The 13,738-nt window shown below is 39.8% G+C and overlaps 2 protein-coding genes across 2 annotated transcripts; one reads left to right on the top strand and one right to left on the bottom strand.

The window, feature by feature from the left end:
- Window positions 1-29: 29 nt before the first annotated feature.
- znf830 (zinc finger protein 830) lies at window positions 30-1,756 on the top strand. Its single transcript, XM_069684429.1, has one exon. It carries the CDS (start codon window positions 125-127, stop codon window positions 1,145-1,147), a length of 1,023 nt encoding a protein of 340 aa, XP_069540530.1. The 5' UTR covers window positions 30-124; the 3' UTR covers window positions 1,148-1,756.
- efcab14 (EF-hand calcium binding domain 14) lies at window positions 1,371-9,084 on the bottom strand. The gene is made up of 9 exons (XM_069684428.1): window positions 8,357-9,084; window positions 7,420-7,568; window positions 7,117-7,262; window positions 6,318-6,416; window positions 6,102-6,209; window positions 4,550-4,702; window positions 4,112-4,220; window positions 3,303-3,434; window positions 1,371-2,952 (listed from the first exon to the last, which is right to left on the bottom strand). Exons 1-9 carry the CDS (start codon window positions 8,530-8,532, stop codon window positions 2,774-2,776), a joined length of 1,251 nt encoding a protein of 416 aa, XP_069540529.1. The 5' UTR covers window positions 8,533-9,084; the 3' UTR covers window positions 1,371-2,773.
- Between the last annotated feature and the right edge of the window lie 4,654 nt (window positions 9,085-13,738).

Raw genomic sequence — 13,738 nt, 5'->3', positions numbered from 1 at the left:
CTCGCGAGATGTTCTATAACTAACACGAGATTATGCAGTTTACGTCATCTTCAAGAGACGCACTACTACTGCATCGCAAGCACGTAGCCAGCTAGCTATCAAGTAAGCTGCGTTGTTTTCAAATATGGCAACATCTAAGAAGGGGAAGAAAGTTGTGAATCAAGAGGAGCTCCGGCGCTTGATGAGGGAAAAACAACGGCAAACAACAGATAAGAAGCGTGTAGAGTCTCCTTTTGCTAAATACAATAGTCTCGGGCACCTCAGTTGCGTACTGTGCAATGTGCAGGTGAAGTCTGAACTTCTGTGGCCAGCTCACGTTCTGGGAAAACAACATAAAGACAAAGTTGCCGAGCTGAAGGGAGGAAAAAGTCAGCCTGTGACACCGCAGAGTCAACCAGTGAAGAGGAAAACACAGGGCAACGACGCCTTTGTCGGGAAAAAGGCGAAACCATTGTCGGATGCAGGCCAATCTTCGTCAGGGCTACCAGGAGACTTCTTTGAGAAACCAAGCGAAAAGGAAGCTGCTACTACTAAAAAGTCTACAGGTCTGAGTTTGTTGGCTGGAGTTTATGATGAGGACGATGATAATGTGGATGCTGAAGAGGCAGGTAAGGGAGGAATCACAGACCCCCCTTCTGCAGGACTCCCATCTGATTTCTTTGACAGCTCCATCCCATCAACACCTGCGATCTCCCATTCAGGATCTATCCTAAAAGCAGATGTGCAGGAGAAATACACAGAAAAGAAAGATAACACAGCCGAGGCCCTGCCGGAAGGCTTCTTCGACGATCCGGTTAGAGATGCTAAAGTCCGCAACGTTGACGCACCAAAGGATCAAATGGACAAAGAGTGGGAAGAGTTTCAGAAGGAGATTCGGCAGGTGAACACAAAATCAGACGCCATCGTGGCGGAGGACGACGAAGAGGGCCGCCTTGAACGCCAGATCGACGAAATCGATGAACAAATTGAGTGTTACAAGAGAGTTGAAGTGCTGAGAGACAAAAGGGATGTGGTGAAGAGAAAGTCTCTGACAAGAAAGGAAGAACAGATGGAGATAGATGCCAGTAATGAGGAAGAAGAGGAGGATGAAGAGGAGCTGCTGGGGCTTTTGTCCCGAGACTGGAGGGCTAAAGGGGCGCTGGCCTAAATGTGACTGTCAATTTGGCCCAGAATGCTGATAAAACAAGTCTTTGAGAGGGATTATGTCAGAAATTCAAACATTGTAAATATGTTTGTTAAAAGATGTTCAACGCCGCTTTTTGTATGTTAAGGACTGGATTCAATTTGGTGCAGAGATGTGAAACATTCTTGTAAAATATTGTTTGTCACTGGAATATGTAATACACCAGACAGTCCACAAATGAAACCTTTTGACTGTTTATTCATTGGTGCTCACACAAAAACACATTCATAAAACCTCCCATGTACAGTAGCAGCATGGATCAAAAAAATCTATTTCATGATGGCCAAAGCTGTTACATTTTGAGCTCAACTAACCATTGTCCTGCAAAAAGAAGTAGTCGACTATGTTAAGTTCATAAATAATTTGTTCATGTTACATTATGCGCAACATGCAAAGCACAACATAATTATTTAAAAAAATGTACAATGTTGAGATTAAGACCGTAAAGCAAGTTTAACCAACCTGGCGCCCTGCACAAGATAATTTGTTGTGAATACGTTTAAACCATTTTTACAGAGTACAATATTTGAGAATAATTTGTTAATACACCATTATTAGGCCCAAAAAAATGGAATAAAATGAATCAAGTAAAGAGTGATGGTCAGTGCTTCTTATACTACCTGTTACACATTGTGAGCTAGGTGCGATTTCTGTCTACTGCAACTTTAAACAAGCAATGTGAGTCATTTTGTTATTGCTACATTTGCCTCATGAGTGACCACTTCAAAATTCATTCTGAATGATTGAAAGTGTTCATAGCCCTTCAACACTTGTAAAACCAAAAACAGCAAAAAATAACAAGCAAAAAATACAGATAATTGTACTACTGGACTTAACACACGATCCCGACCAAAGTGTAGTAACCGACTAAGAACGAATGAGGGAAAAAATACACACTGAACAGAAAGAAATCTCAAACTTTGTTTAGCTAAGAAAGAGCATACATAAGTCCACTCTGTTTTAGTTACGTTAGGAATCTGTCTATAAACAAAAGAAAAGACTCACAAAAATTCTGCTTCTAGTAGTCATTTGTAAACATTCATAAAATTCTATTTCTGTCTATAAATTAGGTTCAGGCGAGTTGTACCAGGTGTTTTTGTTGATGGTTAGGGAATCTGTGGTAAACTGTCAATTACAGACTAAAGAAAGCTGAATGAACAAAACTGTTACATGAGGATGAGACAAACTGGGTGTGAAAATATACAAAAACAAAAAACAGGTGCACGAAAACATCAAGTTCAAGAATTGAAGGTAGAAAACGGGATTCATAATAAATCACAACATTTATCCCCACGGTTTACTACATATAAACCATGGAATATGCTAAAATAGGAGCTGAATATTCTGCATACAGATACTCATATTATCATATGGGTTAATTTTAAAATTAAAGCATAGGTTATGAGGTTGCTGAAATGGACTGAAGAGAAGGAGTGAGTAGGGGGCATGCCAGCGCCACTGTTCAACAATCAGTATGATAAATACTCAAGTTCACAAAAGTGCAGCAATTACAGAAAAGGGTCGGGATCTCCGAGCCTACGCACCCCGCTGGGTGTTCAATACTGTTCACTGCTGTCAGTGATAATGTGCTCACAAACCTACGGCAGCTCTCAGCTCCTTCAGGGAGTATTTCTGGTCCATGTCATTGTCAAAACACTGCATGCTGCGAGCACTGGGAATAGATGATCCAAACAAATTTCTCAGTCCGTGATAGGTAAATCCGGGCGAATAACGTCCAATGCCTGCCTGCTGGAAGATGTCCTCCAAGTCTGTAAAAAGATACGTTTTAATTGGAAACATACAAAAACATGTGCATTGATGAAGGCGATGCACTATTGAAATTCCACTTTGCAAAAATATTAATTATTCTTACAATACTTAGGAAGTACTAATACATAAAACAAATGTATGAAAACTACACGTTATGGTTTTACAGGCTATTAAATGGCAGGTGTTTCTTGGCAGTGACTTCTTTTAGTCTAGACTTTGCTTTCAGGCTGCAAGGCAACTATTCAAGACTTCATAATTCATAGATTTATATCTTCTTGACATACAGGAGAGTGGTCTTGATTTATAAATACATGCATTTCCTTTAATGAATGCTGTTATTCTCATGTACCTTTCAGAGAACCGACACCAGGCAGGAGCACGCTCTCTGGGCATGTTGTTTCAGCATTTCTCTTAGAGCGCTTTGGAGTTAAGAAGCGTGGATGTCTGCTCGTCTGAGGCTCTGTAAGTGGTGTGGAAATCGCTGTAAAAACAAAGGAGAAAAAAATACTATAATGTATAGGGCTGCACAGTATGGGAAAAAACATTTATTGCGACATCTTTTTACTCTGCGATATTAATTGTGAATTTTAAAAAATACAGGAAATGAATCCAGATAAAGAACCTCAGGCAGTGTGTGTGCTGCAGGTGTCGCCGCTGAAAGTAAACGGCACGTCCACTCCAAGAACTATCCGTTTATGTAGCCACAGTGTTAACCAGTACAGGACCGAGGTGACGCTGTTAACGGTAATACTCTCACTTATAAGCCACCTCGCGTAACAGAGCTGCTGACATCACAGATAATGTAGGCGGGATGATCATGGCTCCGTTAAGCGGGGTGGCTTATAAGTGAGGGTATTTCCTTTAACGGCGGCACCTTGTCCCAGTGCTGGTTAACACTGTGGTTACATAAACGGACAGTTCAAGTAGCGGACATGCCACAAGTGTTTACTTTTAGCGGCTTCACCTGCAGCACACATACGGTGTGAGGTTGTGTGTGCCGACAGGAAGCAGGAGACGTGAGTATGTCGTGCCAAGTGGATACTGCACATGCGCACATCGCATTTGCGGTTGTCGAACGATATACTGTGCAGCCCTTATAATTTAACATAAGGCAAAGAAAACAACTAACACCATGAGCAGCTTTATCCTTTAGTGTACCTTGATTATCCCCAGGAGTCGCTTTGGTTGTTGTAGGTTCGTTCACTTCCTGGGTTTCTGGACTTTGACTGTTGATTGCCGGTTTAGCTGCTGAGTCATGATACTCTGACTGTAAAGCAGATGGAAGATGGAATGTACTTAAAATCCATTAATTTGTTTATACTCCCTAGGCCAGTGATTCCCATACATGCACCTAAAGGGGTACATCTGCAGTTGCAAGGGGGTATGTGGAAAGACTGTGGAGTAGCATACCAATAATGACTGTATAGACTGTAACACAAGAACATTGCATGTACAGTGGCTTTGAAATCAGTAAGCAAGCAAGCTGAGACTTTAAAATGGTTTGCTAGTTAAGGTCAGCCAAAGGTAATAAATAATGTTAAAATAATGTGGTGGTTGAACTTTAAAAATTCAAGTGCAAAAGTTCATATTACTCACACTTTGCTTTGACCCGTTCTCTAATGACGACACTCTCTGGCGTAGATCTGCAACCGTAGAGAGGAGGATGTGGATCTGCTCATTAGTCTGAGTACGGTGCTGCTCCTCCGTCTTGTTTGCCTCACTCACTGCAGTTTTAAGGTCGGTTATGTCCTATGAAGACAAAAAAAAGAAAAAGAAATATGTTTAATTTGTTTGCACTTTGCTTTGGCATCCAGTTTCTAACAGAAAAAGCACATGAAGGGAAATCAGTCGTGTTTTAAAAGATAAGAGGTTTACATGTGTGATCAGGACAAGTGCCCCGGGAGGTAAGGCTTGTAGCTTGACATCAAGAGTGTACCTCAATATGCAAAGCTATCAGACTTCTTCGCCAGCTAGCAATTAATCACTGACCACATTATAAATGAGGTCACTGTATAAGAAATATGTAAAAGTGTGTGCATATTTGCTGATCCTCTTTTCCCATCCGATTTAGCTTAGAAAATAATAAAATAAAGTACAGACAGAATTCTGCAGTTGTCTCAGATATATGACCTAGTTTTACTCCGCAGCTAAAGCGTCTAAGCTCCCAAAATAGATTGGCACTTGTTTCATGTATTATGAATGACAACCCGATGCATGGATCCAAGAAAATGACAGGGCCTTCTAAACTCGGCGACTCTTTCAATGTAGGTCTTGCAGGGACTGCAAAAACATTTATGCGTGCGCGGGTAAACAAAAAACAAATTAATCTTGCGGAGGCAAAGTTCGCCACAGATTTTAGTCTGGATTCATGCCACTGTTAAGCAGATCAACTGGCATTTCATCAGCAGAATCATCTTGGCCATATGCAAGTAGATTTGCCTCAAATCTGATTGAGACAAATATGCAAAAGCTCCACTGCAGATAGGAGCTGAGAGGTAGTGTATTAGACACTGGCTCACTAAGGCATCTCCTTTACCAAAGCACAATGCGCTGTCAGCTAGTTTTATACAAACACTCCATACATCCATACTAAAATAAGAATGTAGTCTGCAGCAACTCTGCAGCAAGCGTAAAGAGGTTGTTAAAAAAACAAGCTGTCACATAAAGTAAGTGAAATCCAACTTTAACTTTGACTCATGAAAAATCCATTGGCTTTGCTCGTGTGAATAACTAGAGCCTGCAGCCCGATACTATTTACATTACATATTTACGAAGGAACACAGCTTCAGATTCTTCTGTAATGTTTGTCAGCTGCTGCCCGGGACACTGTGTTGACATTAAAAAATAATTTGGACGGCTGATTATTGTTTGCCTCTCATTGCTATCAACTTTTATTATCATGGCTCTAAACACTAGTCACAAGTGTGTAGGATTGTGTGGGTGATTGAATGTACACAAACTAGATGAAAAAAATGCTTTGCATGCAACAGTTACTCTGCAAGACCAGATTATATAAAACATTTAAATGAGGCCAACCGTTACAATTAGTATGGAAATTGCATGAAAATGTGTATTTGGAACTGTGGATGAGATGTTAATCATGGCACGTTATCAACCATAAAATAAGAACTATTTAATATGCGTTTACCATCGTCTTTTTCAAGTCGTCATCTTTCTTCTGATTCTCAAGAGCAGACTGCATGGTCTGCACATCATGCTGTACGCTTGTTAGTGTGCTGCCAATTTTAGCAACACTCTGGAAAACAACAAATACACCTGCAGTTAGTTATGAAAATCATTGCAATCTTTATGTATAGATTTTACACCACATTTCTTTGTTTCTTCCAATTTGCTCCGCCCTTACCTTTTGAAGCTCTTCCACTGTATTGGGAAGGCTGACTAAATCAGCAGCTGATTTCAAGTTGGCCTTTAAATGGTTCACAGCAGAGTCCAGCAAACTGATCTGCAGGAGGAAATGACACAAACCAACTGTTACACATCTAAGACAGAATCACATATTGAGTCATTTATTCTTTTCATTTAATAAACCCAAATTTTACTCAAGTGTAAGCAAACTTAAAACCAGTATGACACTTTCTCTAATGCTAGAATGCGATATGAACATTGTTGTATTACCAGCTCTGACTCTCTTTTCAGAGTGAAACTCTGAAAAGAGAGTCAGAGCAAAATGATTCCAGTCTCAATACCTTTACTAGAGAAACAAGTTGTGGTATCAACACAGAAAAATTACAAACTCTCTCAGCTAGTACTCGACTAGGATCAGGTAAGAAGACTGGGGGTGACAGCCTTTATAATACACTTTAACTGCAGCAGGGGAAAAATGTTCTCAACTTTCACTTTTGAATCTTAGTTTGCACAAACCAATGAAGAGTAAAATTGCACTGTATTGTACTTTCAAGTTATTGTCAAAAAAATTGTCCATTCACCTTTACTGTTGACTCTATTTATATTATTTCTTTCACTTTATAGTGTTGTATAATTGACTGGGATTCTTAGCTGCAATATCTCCAAAATGTATGTCCTGTATTCAACTTGCCAGGCTAACCCTTTGTCAAGAGCTCATGAGCTTAGTTTGTGACAGTGAAAAAGTGATGGTGGCTTTAAACCTTTAAACGCTCGGAGTAATAACAAGAACAACTGACCTTTCTGTTCATTTCTGTTAGGTTGGACCAGAGCTTGCTCAATCCCTTGTCCCCAGTTTCAATGTCATCAAGCTTCTTTTCTTTGTTTTTCAAGTCCTCACTTAGTTTTGGTATTTCACTTGATGATGCCTTCTGGCTGGATTCCACTGTTATAAAAACATTACAATATGTTAATTACCCTGCAGGCAAAGGAAGGATTGCTACATAACTGAAACAGGTTTATAAACAGGTTTAAGTTTCCAAGTATAAATGAGATTTTTATGACAATCACGAGGAATATGTGTTTATAACAGTGAGTCTTACTGCTATGCAGCTTTTCCTTCAGTGCATCTAGATCTTCTTTCAAAGCAATCTGCATCCATATAAGCCCAGCACACGCCATCACGCAGGCAGCTAGTATGATGAACAGAAACAAGGGGTAGCACACATTGCAGCACTGTGTGTAGCTTCTCCTGTAAAGAGAAGGAACGTGGAAATGTAAGACATGGCAATTGCGAGGCATCTTCAATTATTAATGAAGGAGATATTTTCAGAGGACTGCATGCAGTGTCATGGGAATTATGAAGATTACCGACTAATTCTGGGCATAGCATATGGGCCACTACATACTGTCATCATACCCATGCTGAATGTACTTTACTGTAGTACATTATTTCTAATTGAAGCCTGAGAAGTCATTTCCTTTTTGTGCAAGATGTGGCAAGCCTTGCTGCAATCTTAACCCAGAAAAGAAGCAGGTGGATTGATCTTGCAATAATGGTATTTTCATGTTCTGCAATGACTAGAATATGGGTGGTGTGCTGCAGGGTAAAAGAAAATGGGGCTCTTTGATTCAATAAAAGATTGATGATTTTTCATTGTTATTCAGCAGCACATTTGAGCAAAGGAGAATGAAGCTGTTTACTGTTTCAAAGTGTGCTGGTAACCTAATGATCTACCAAGTTAAAATATATATCAATAAAATATAAAGACAATACCTACAATTAAATTTTGTGTTTAATAGGAACACATACATCACAAAATTGAAATAGTTAATGTGAAATGGCTGATTCTTTTTATACCATTTAAAAAAAAAAATCATTTTTCAACCTGTTGTTGATATCGAGCACTTATTTTGATCTAAATTTAAATATAATTTTTTTGTTTTGTGTCTTATGCAGCAACTGAATAATGATTATGGCTTAGCAAAATACACCTATATCTTACAATGCGATAAAACCAAATGAAATGAATCACTCACTTCCCAAAGTTAGCTCCGCTGCTCAGGTTGTTGAACTCATCGTCGTCCGAGCTGGAGTCGGACTCAGAGTCCGGCGGCTCGGTTCGGAGCAGCCGGTGACCGGACCCCTTTTTGGTCTTCTTTCTCTTGCTGTCCCCGAGTCCGATCAAAGCATTTAGCTCCTTCCTCTTCTTCATTTTCTTCTGAGGGGTCAGCGAACCCGCCGAGCCCGATTTATACCCGACTAAATCCAAAGTTTTGTCCAGTTTGGTGGATGTTGACGTTTACGTAGCAGCTAAGCTTACTTTATGCTTTCTTGCTAGCTTGAATTTCAACCACACAAGGTTGCTAACGGATACAAACACATTGGACTTTGCCAGTTGGTAGCCTCGTAGACTAACGCTTTACACACACACAAATATCCAAAAGCTGATCGGCAAAACGTTCCTCACCCAAAAAAGCTTCTCTTAAACAACTTCTATTTCTATATTCTGCCTGATATCCTCATATGTTAGCTAACGTTACACAGCTAGCGCCTGACACCTTGCTAACCGTTGCTAACAAGGATTCGTTATCGTTACTGTGATATCACATCGTCTAAATGAGGTTTAAAATTACCTGTCCCGATGTCACTTATTTCTCAAAAACACTGCAAAAGGTGTTTAAATCGATAAACCGAATAAAAGCTATCTATCATAAAATCAAAATATGCAGTACTGTATTTCCAGCGATCTGTCCTGCTGCCTGTATTGTTTCGGCAGGGCGTCCGAGTAATCTCACAGCTGATTGGTGCGATGAGCAGCTACAACTTCCGGTGCTCTGTTCTGCCAGGGAGCGACACAGAACAGTACACCGTCCGTCCCCGACAGTCTGGTTTACATCAGTGCACCCCGAAGCCAAGAGCAATTTAAGTGAGTAAAATTAACAGAAGCACAACATGGGAATGAGATACCAAGGAAAACATGTTAAATCGTTCTAGCTAAAGACAACGAGAAGGGCTCCCGGCGTACAACCAGGCGTGTTTTTATTTATACAGTCTATGGTTTGAAGAAGTAGCTTGAAGCAATGCGAAAAATAGCTGGAATATGTTTGTACCAAGCTAAACTTGACTGTGCTACAGAAAAACTGCCTTGAAAGTTGACCAATTGCTAGTTCCACCCCAGGCAGACCCATTGTCAGTTCCTATATCAGTTGTGTTTTATTTCACCCTTTTAAAGTAACTCGCAGTTCTTTTTAGGACACCTCAACTGAGTGTGTTTAGTGTTTTATATTAGCTAAGCTTTTATTGTGCTCATTAAAAAAGCCAGGGGAAATGTTTTATTCTTTTTGCATTTTGTTTTCAATCATGAGGCTAATTTCAAGGTCCAATGGTATTGCAGGAGAAAAGGAGGTCATCATTTTTTTTTACACTTAATTTTTCTCGTCTTTAATTAGCAGAATTGTTTTTCCAGGTTTGGGTTATGGTTTGCTAGCTGAACACTATTGGCATAACGTTTGTCATATTATTCTTATACAAATTTCTGTTCACATTGGAGATTTTGTTTGAAAAAAAACCCATACCTTATAGTGTTTGTGTTGAATGTTGCTAATTTTGTATGGAATTTGGCATGTGTTCATCTTATTGTGACTTATAGGCCTATTGATATCGGAAAATATCCATTCCAGTATAATACGATCCCCACCAGTCTGCAGGCCTTAATAAAAAACATTTAAACAAGGTCTGAGACAACTGATCATTATTATTATTATTATTATTATTATTATTGATCAATCTGTGAATTACTTGGCATTACTTTTTAACATCTGAATAGAAATCAGCGTAAAGCAGCCAATTTGAGAGCATTTGAGATTCTGGAACCAGGAATGTAAAAACATTGTCTGCAGATTTACTGATCACTGTATGACTAATGGTTGCAGCTCTTATTTGTACATTTGTAGCTTGCAAATTGTTATATCTACAGATTGTCCCTCATGTCTCTGTCTTTTTCTTGTGTTCTGGTGTTGACATAATATTTTCAGTAAAGCACCACATTCTATGAAACAGGATTTACTTTTTTGTCTCAATCGGCCTCTTCCAGCAGGGGTCCTCCAGAAATCCAGCTGACCTGGAGCGCTATTGGGATGACCCAGCAAGACACATGAGCTGCGTGGAAGCGGGGTTGCTGCAGACTGGCCTTTAGCTCTTTTTCATTGAAAACGGACTCCCACTGGCCTGCTTTTGGCTTTGAAAATATGTCCCTTTATGTCCCTGGACCCCCATACTTTCGCAGTATAATACTAATAATAACGACACTGAATGAAACTCTCCACACCGGACCAATTTACAAACACACAAAGGGATTGAGATGCTCCCCACCATCTCAGTATGAGATTGGTTATTGAGTTGCAAGAGATGAGGCCTACTGCTGATGCTTTATTATCCTCAGAAAAGAATTTCTCAAGGCAATGCTTGTCAGTCCACAATAATGGCATGATGCCACCCACACGAATACACAGCTACTATCACTGCTGCTTAGCCAGACTGATATGCCTGCTTTATTATTTAAGTGCATTAAACTGTGAGGCGTCTACTGCATTGTTTTGATCCAGCTGTGTCATGTAGGTAGCAGAATAAAATTCAATCAGTGTCTCGTCTCCACTCAGAACACCTGGCGAGGGGACAAGCATCACGCTGAGGGCCTGCGCAGACCCCCGCCAGCATGAGGCTGCAAATCAAAGCATCAGAGGTGTTTCATCTTCTCACTGGAGTCTCAATATTTCATCCGGGGTTAAGACTGAGAGGATGACACTTCAACTTATGTCTCCTTACATCTGCAGCCACGAGGTAGGGAGCATCAGGCATTAGAAGCCCACGACTCTGATTACAACAAAACACTTGTTTTCTCACTTTGTTCACAGCAGGGTTTCTCATATTCTCACCAGGAGTGATTCCTGCAGCCGTGGGGCAGGGAGCTGCCTCGGGTGCTGACAGAGAATGTAAATAATGGTGGCATGATAGGAAACGGTGAATAGAATTGACTGCTAATTGAAGGCTTTCATCTGACATGGCAGACTGTGTGAATACAGATTATCATCAGTTGGAAGCAGGGATGCTGTTTGAATACTAATTTCTCTCAACAGGCGTTTTCACCGATTATTTTGAATCTTTCAACCATTTTCTTGGATGACTCAACTTGTACATGAAAATGTTATCATGAAAAATAAGCACATGACACATTAAATGGGAAATTCCCCCATGGTATTAAGATGTGTGTCACAATGATGTGAACTCATGAACTTTTATGTCTGACTGCTGCTCTCAGGTGCTCTTTTGGGAAACAAACAAGAAAGCACAGGCTTTGTTTTCTATCTCCGCAGCTTTTATTTTGTACTCTTTATCCCTTTTTTTATGTGATGAAAGGCATCAAAACATACCTTTAATCCTCCTCATACGGGAAGAGATGGAAACCTACACACAAAGTTATTCAAAGTTGGATTTGTTTTGGTTTAATGTATTTCAAATCAGAGGGTTTTGTTTTTGCTGTTTTGTCTGGAGTGTTGTTGCAGATCTGTGGACTGCAGCTCTCTGATTTGTTTAGAGATTCAAAAAGGTCTTTTATCGTGAGCCAAAGTCATGATGTCATCAGTCTTTCTGAAAAAGTGAAGCATGGTCTCAGGGTTTACTTTCCATAATCTACATCAAAGCTGCGTTGACTACAGCAGTTTCCAAAAGGAATTAAAACCTATGAATAAGACTAACTACTGCTCTCATAGAAAACTGCAGATGCAGCAGCACAAATGTCATCTTAATTTTTTTTTATGTCCTTAAACTCAACTAAGCTGTGATCCCGCATCACTTGGATGAGCCTCTTCAGTTGAGCTGTGACATATAACTCCCATCAAGAGCTCATGGGGAATGGTGCCCGTTAAAGGCAGCTGAAAACATGAATATTGTGTAAATTATATTATATAATTTATGAAAACCTACCATTTTTATCATGAACACATGAAGTGAGCCTACTGTAGAAAAGGATCTGTTTGAAAGCTGGGTTTTGAGTTATTAATGTTGTTACAAATATTGTGTCTAAAATAACTCACTACTTAGTATATAGTCCAGCGGTTCCAGAACTTTTTATGCAACGCACCCCTTTCTACATCCCGACTGGGTTGTTGTACCCCCAAACATAGCCTATTTATAGGTGCATTAAAGGATCAAGTTTAATTCTGCACTAATAATCAGGATATTCAAAATATTCAACAGATCACAGCAATGCACTCTTACATTCGAAACTGAAACTACACTGCAACAAACATACGCACAAGTCCTCACTTTTAAAGAGCAAAGAAGAGAGAAGATGGGGAAAATGCTGTCATATTTTCAGCCGCATTAAAGAGAAATAGTGAAATTACAATTACCAAACATAACATAGCAGTTACAGAAATTAGAACATCAGTAGCGTAATTTGAATCAAACGGCAGTAGAGTTACACACGATCCACCAAGCAAAGAAACATTAGACTCATGCAGAGCCTCAGAAACAGATCACACGGACAAATGGCAGATTCATTTGAGGATTTTCAAGTGAAAAATCCCACTTGGTGTAATTAATACACCATTACACCACCATGACATTCTTCCTCATACACTCCCCCTGGAGGTAGCTCACGCACCCCAAGGGTTCCCCACTTTGAGAATCCCTGATATAGTCCATTATACAGTCCAAAAAGCCATCGACTGGTTAATTAAGCTCTAACACAATAGTATGATATAGACATCTCTCCAGAACAGAAACTGGCTGACTTTCACACAGTGAATGAAAGTTGTGAATGGTAATGTTCATTCACCTTCTGAGTTTAATCTGAGTTTAAAGCATAGTTTCAGTTTGAAAAGGTGATGAGGTCACAAACTTTCGTTCACCAATCAGAACAAAGCAGGGCTTGAGTCAAAATGTGATGACAGCTGTCTATCAAATCGGACCCAACAGAACCCCCACAGTCCTGACGGAGCAGACCAGATGACTTTTTATTCTTTAGGTAGTTGTTTTCCCCAAAAGTTAAAGTTGATTATTGTTTATTTAGTCATTAAAATTTTAAGCTATGGAGAAACTTTAAAGCTGCAGTCAGAATAAGGATGCAATGCATCAATTAGTAATTTTTCATTATGTAACAAATATTTTGAATATAAGTGAATTATTTAGACCACTCAAACTTTATGTTGTTTTTCCAAACACTTCAGGTTTGGGAATCCAGTTATATGTCACCAGCATATCCACGACGCTGCCGCTGAAACCCACATAGAACAGACACTATAGTTGTGACATGAGAGCAGAGCGAACCCCCCCACCCCCCAAAAGAAGAAGCTGTCAAAGCTGAGAGTGATGGCTCTAACATTTGAATGACCCCATCCCACATGTCTGGTGTCAGT

Source organism: Semicossyphus pulcher, unplaced genomic scaffold (genome assembly GCF_022749685.1).
Source record: "Semicossyphus pulcher isolate SPU_LCO1_2020_fin unplaced genomic scaffold, fSemPul1.0.p SCAF_7, whole genome shotgun sequence".
In the NCBI taxonomy this organism is placed as follows: Eukaryota; Metazoa; Chordata; class Actinopteri; order Labriformes; family Labridae; genus Semicossyphus; species Semicossyphus pulcher.
Note: the sequence above shows the minus strand (reverse complement) of the source record. Positions and strands in the feature narration are given on the sequence as shown.

What these genes read in the sequence shown, in the direction of transcription:
- znf830 (XM_069684429.1), top strand. Translation starts at nt 125, where the DNA reads ATGGCAACATCTAAGAAGGGGAAGAAAGTTGTGAATCAAGAGGAGCTC.
- efcab14 (XM_069684428.1), bottom strand. Translation starts at nt 8,532, where the DNA reads ATGAAGAAGAGGAAGGAGCTAAATGCTTTGATCGGACTCGGGGACAGC. An exon ending in AGCGGAGCTAACTTTGGGAA is followed by an intron (nt 7,569 to 8,356) that starts GTGAGTGATTCA and finishes TTCTCTTTACAG; the next exon opens with GAGAAGCTACACACAGTGCT. An exon ending in GAAGGAAAAGCTGCATAGCA is followed by an intron (nt 7,263 to 7,419) that starts GTAAGACTCACT and finishes TTTTTATAACAG; the next exon opens with TGGAATCCAGCCAGAAGGCA.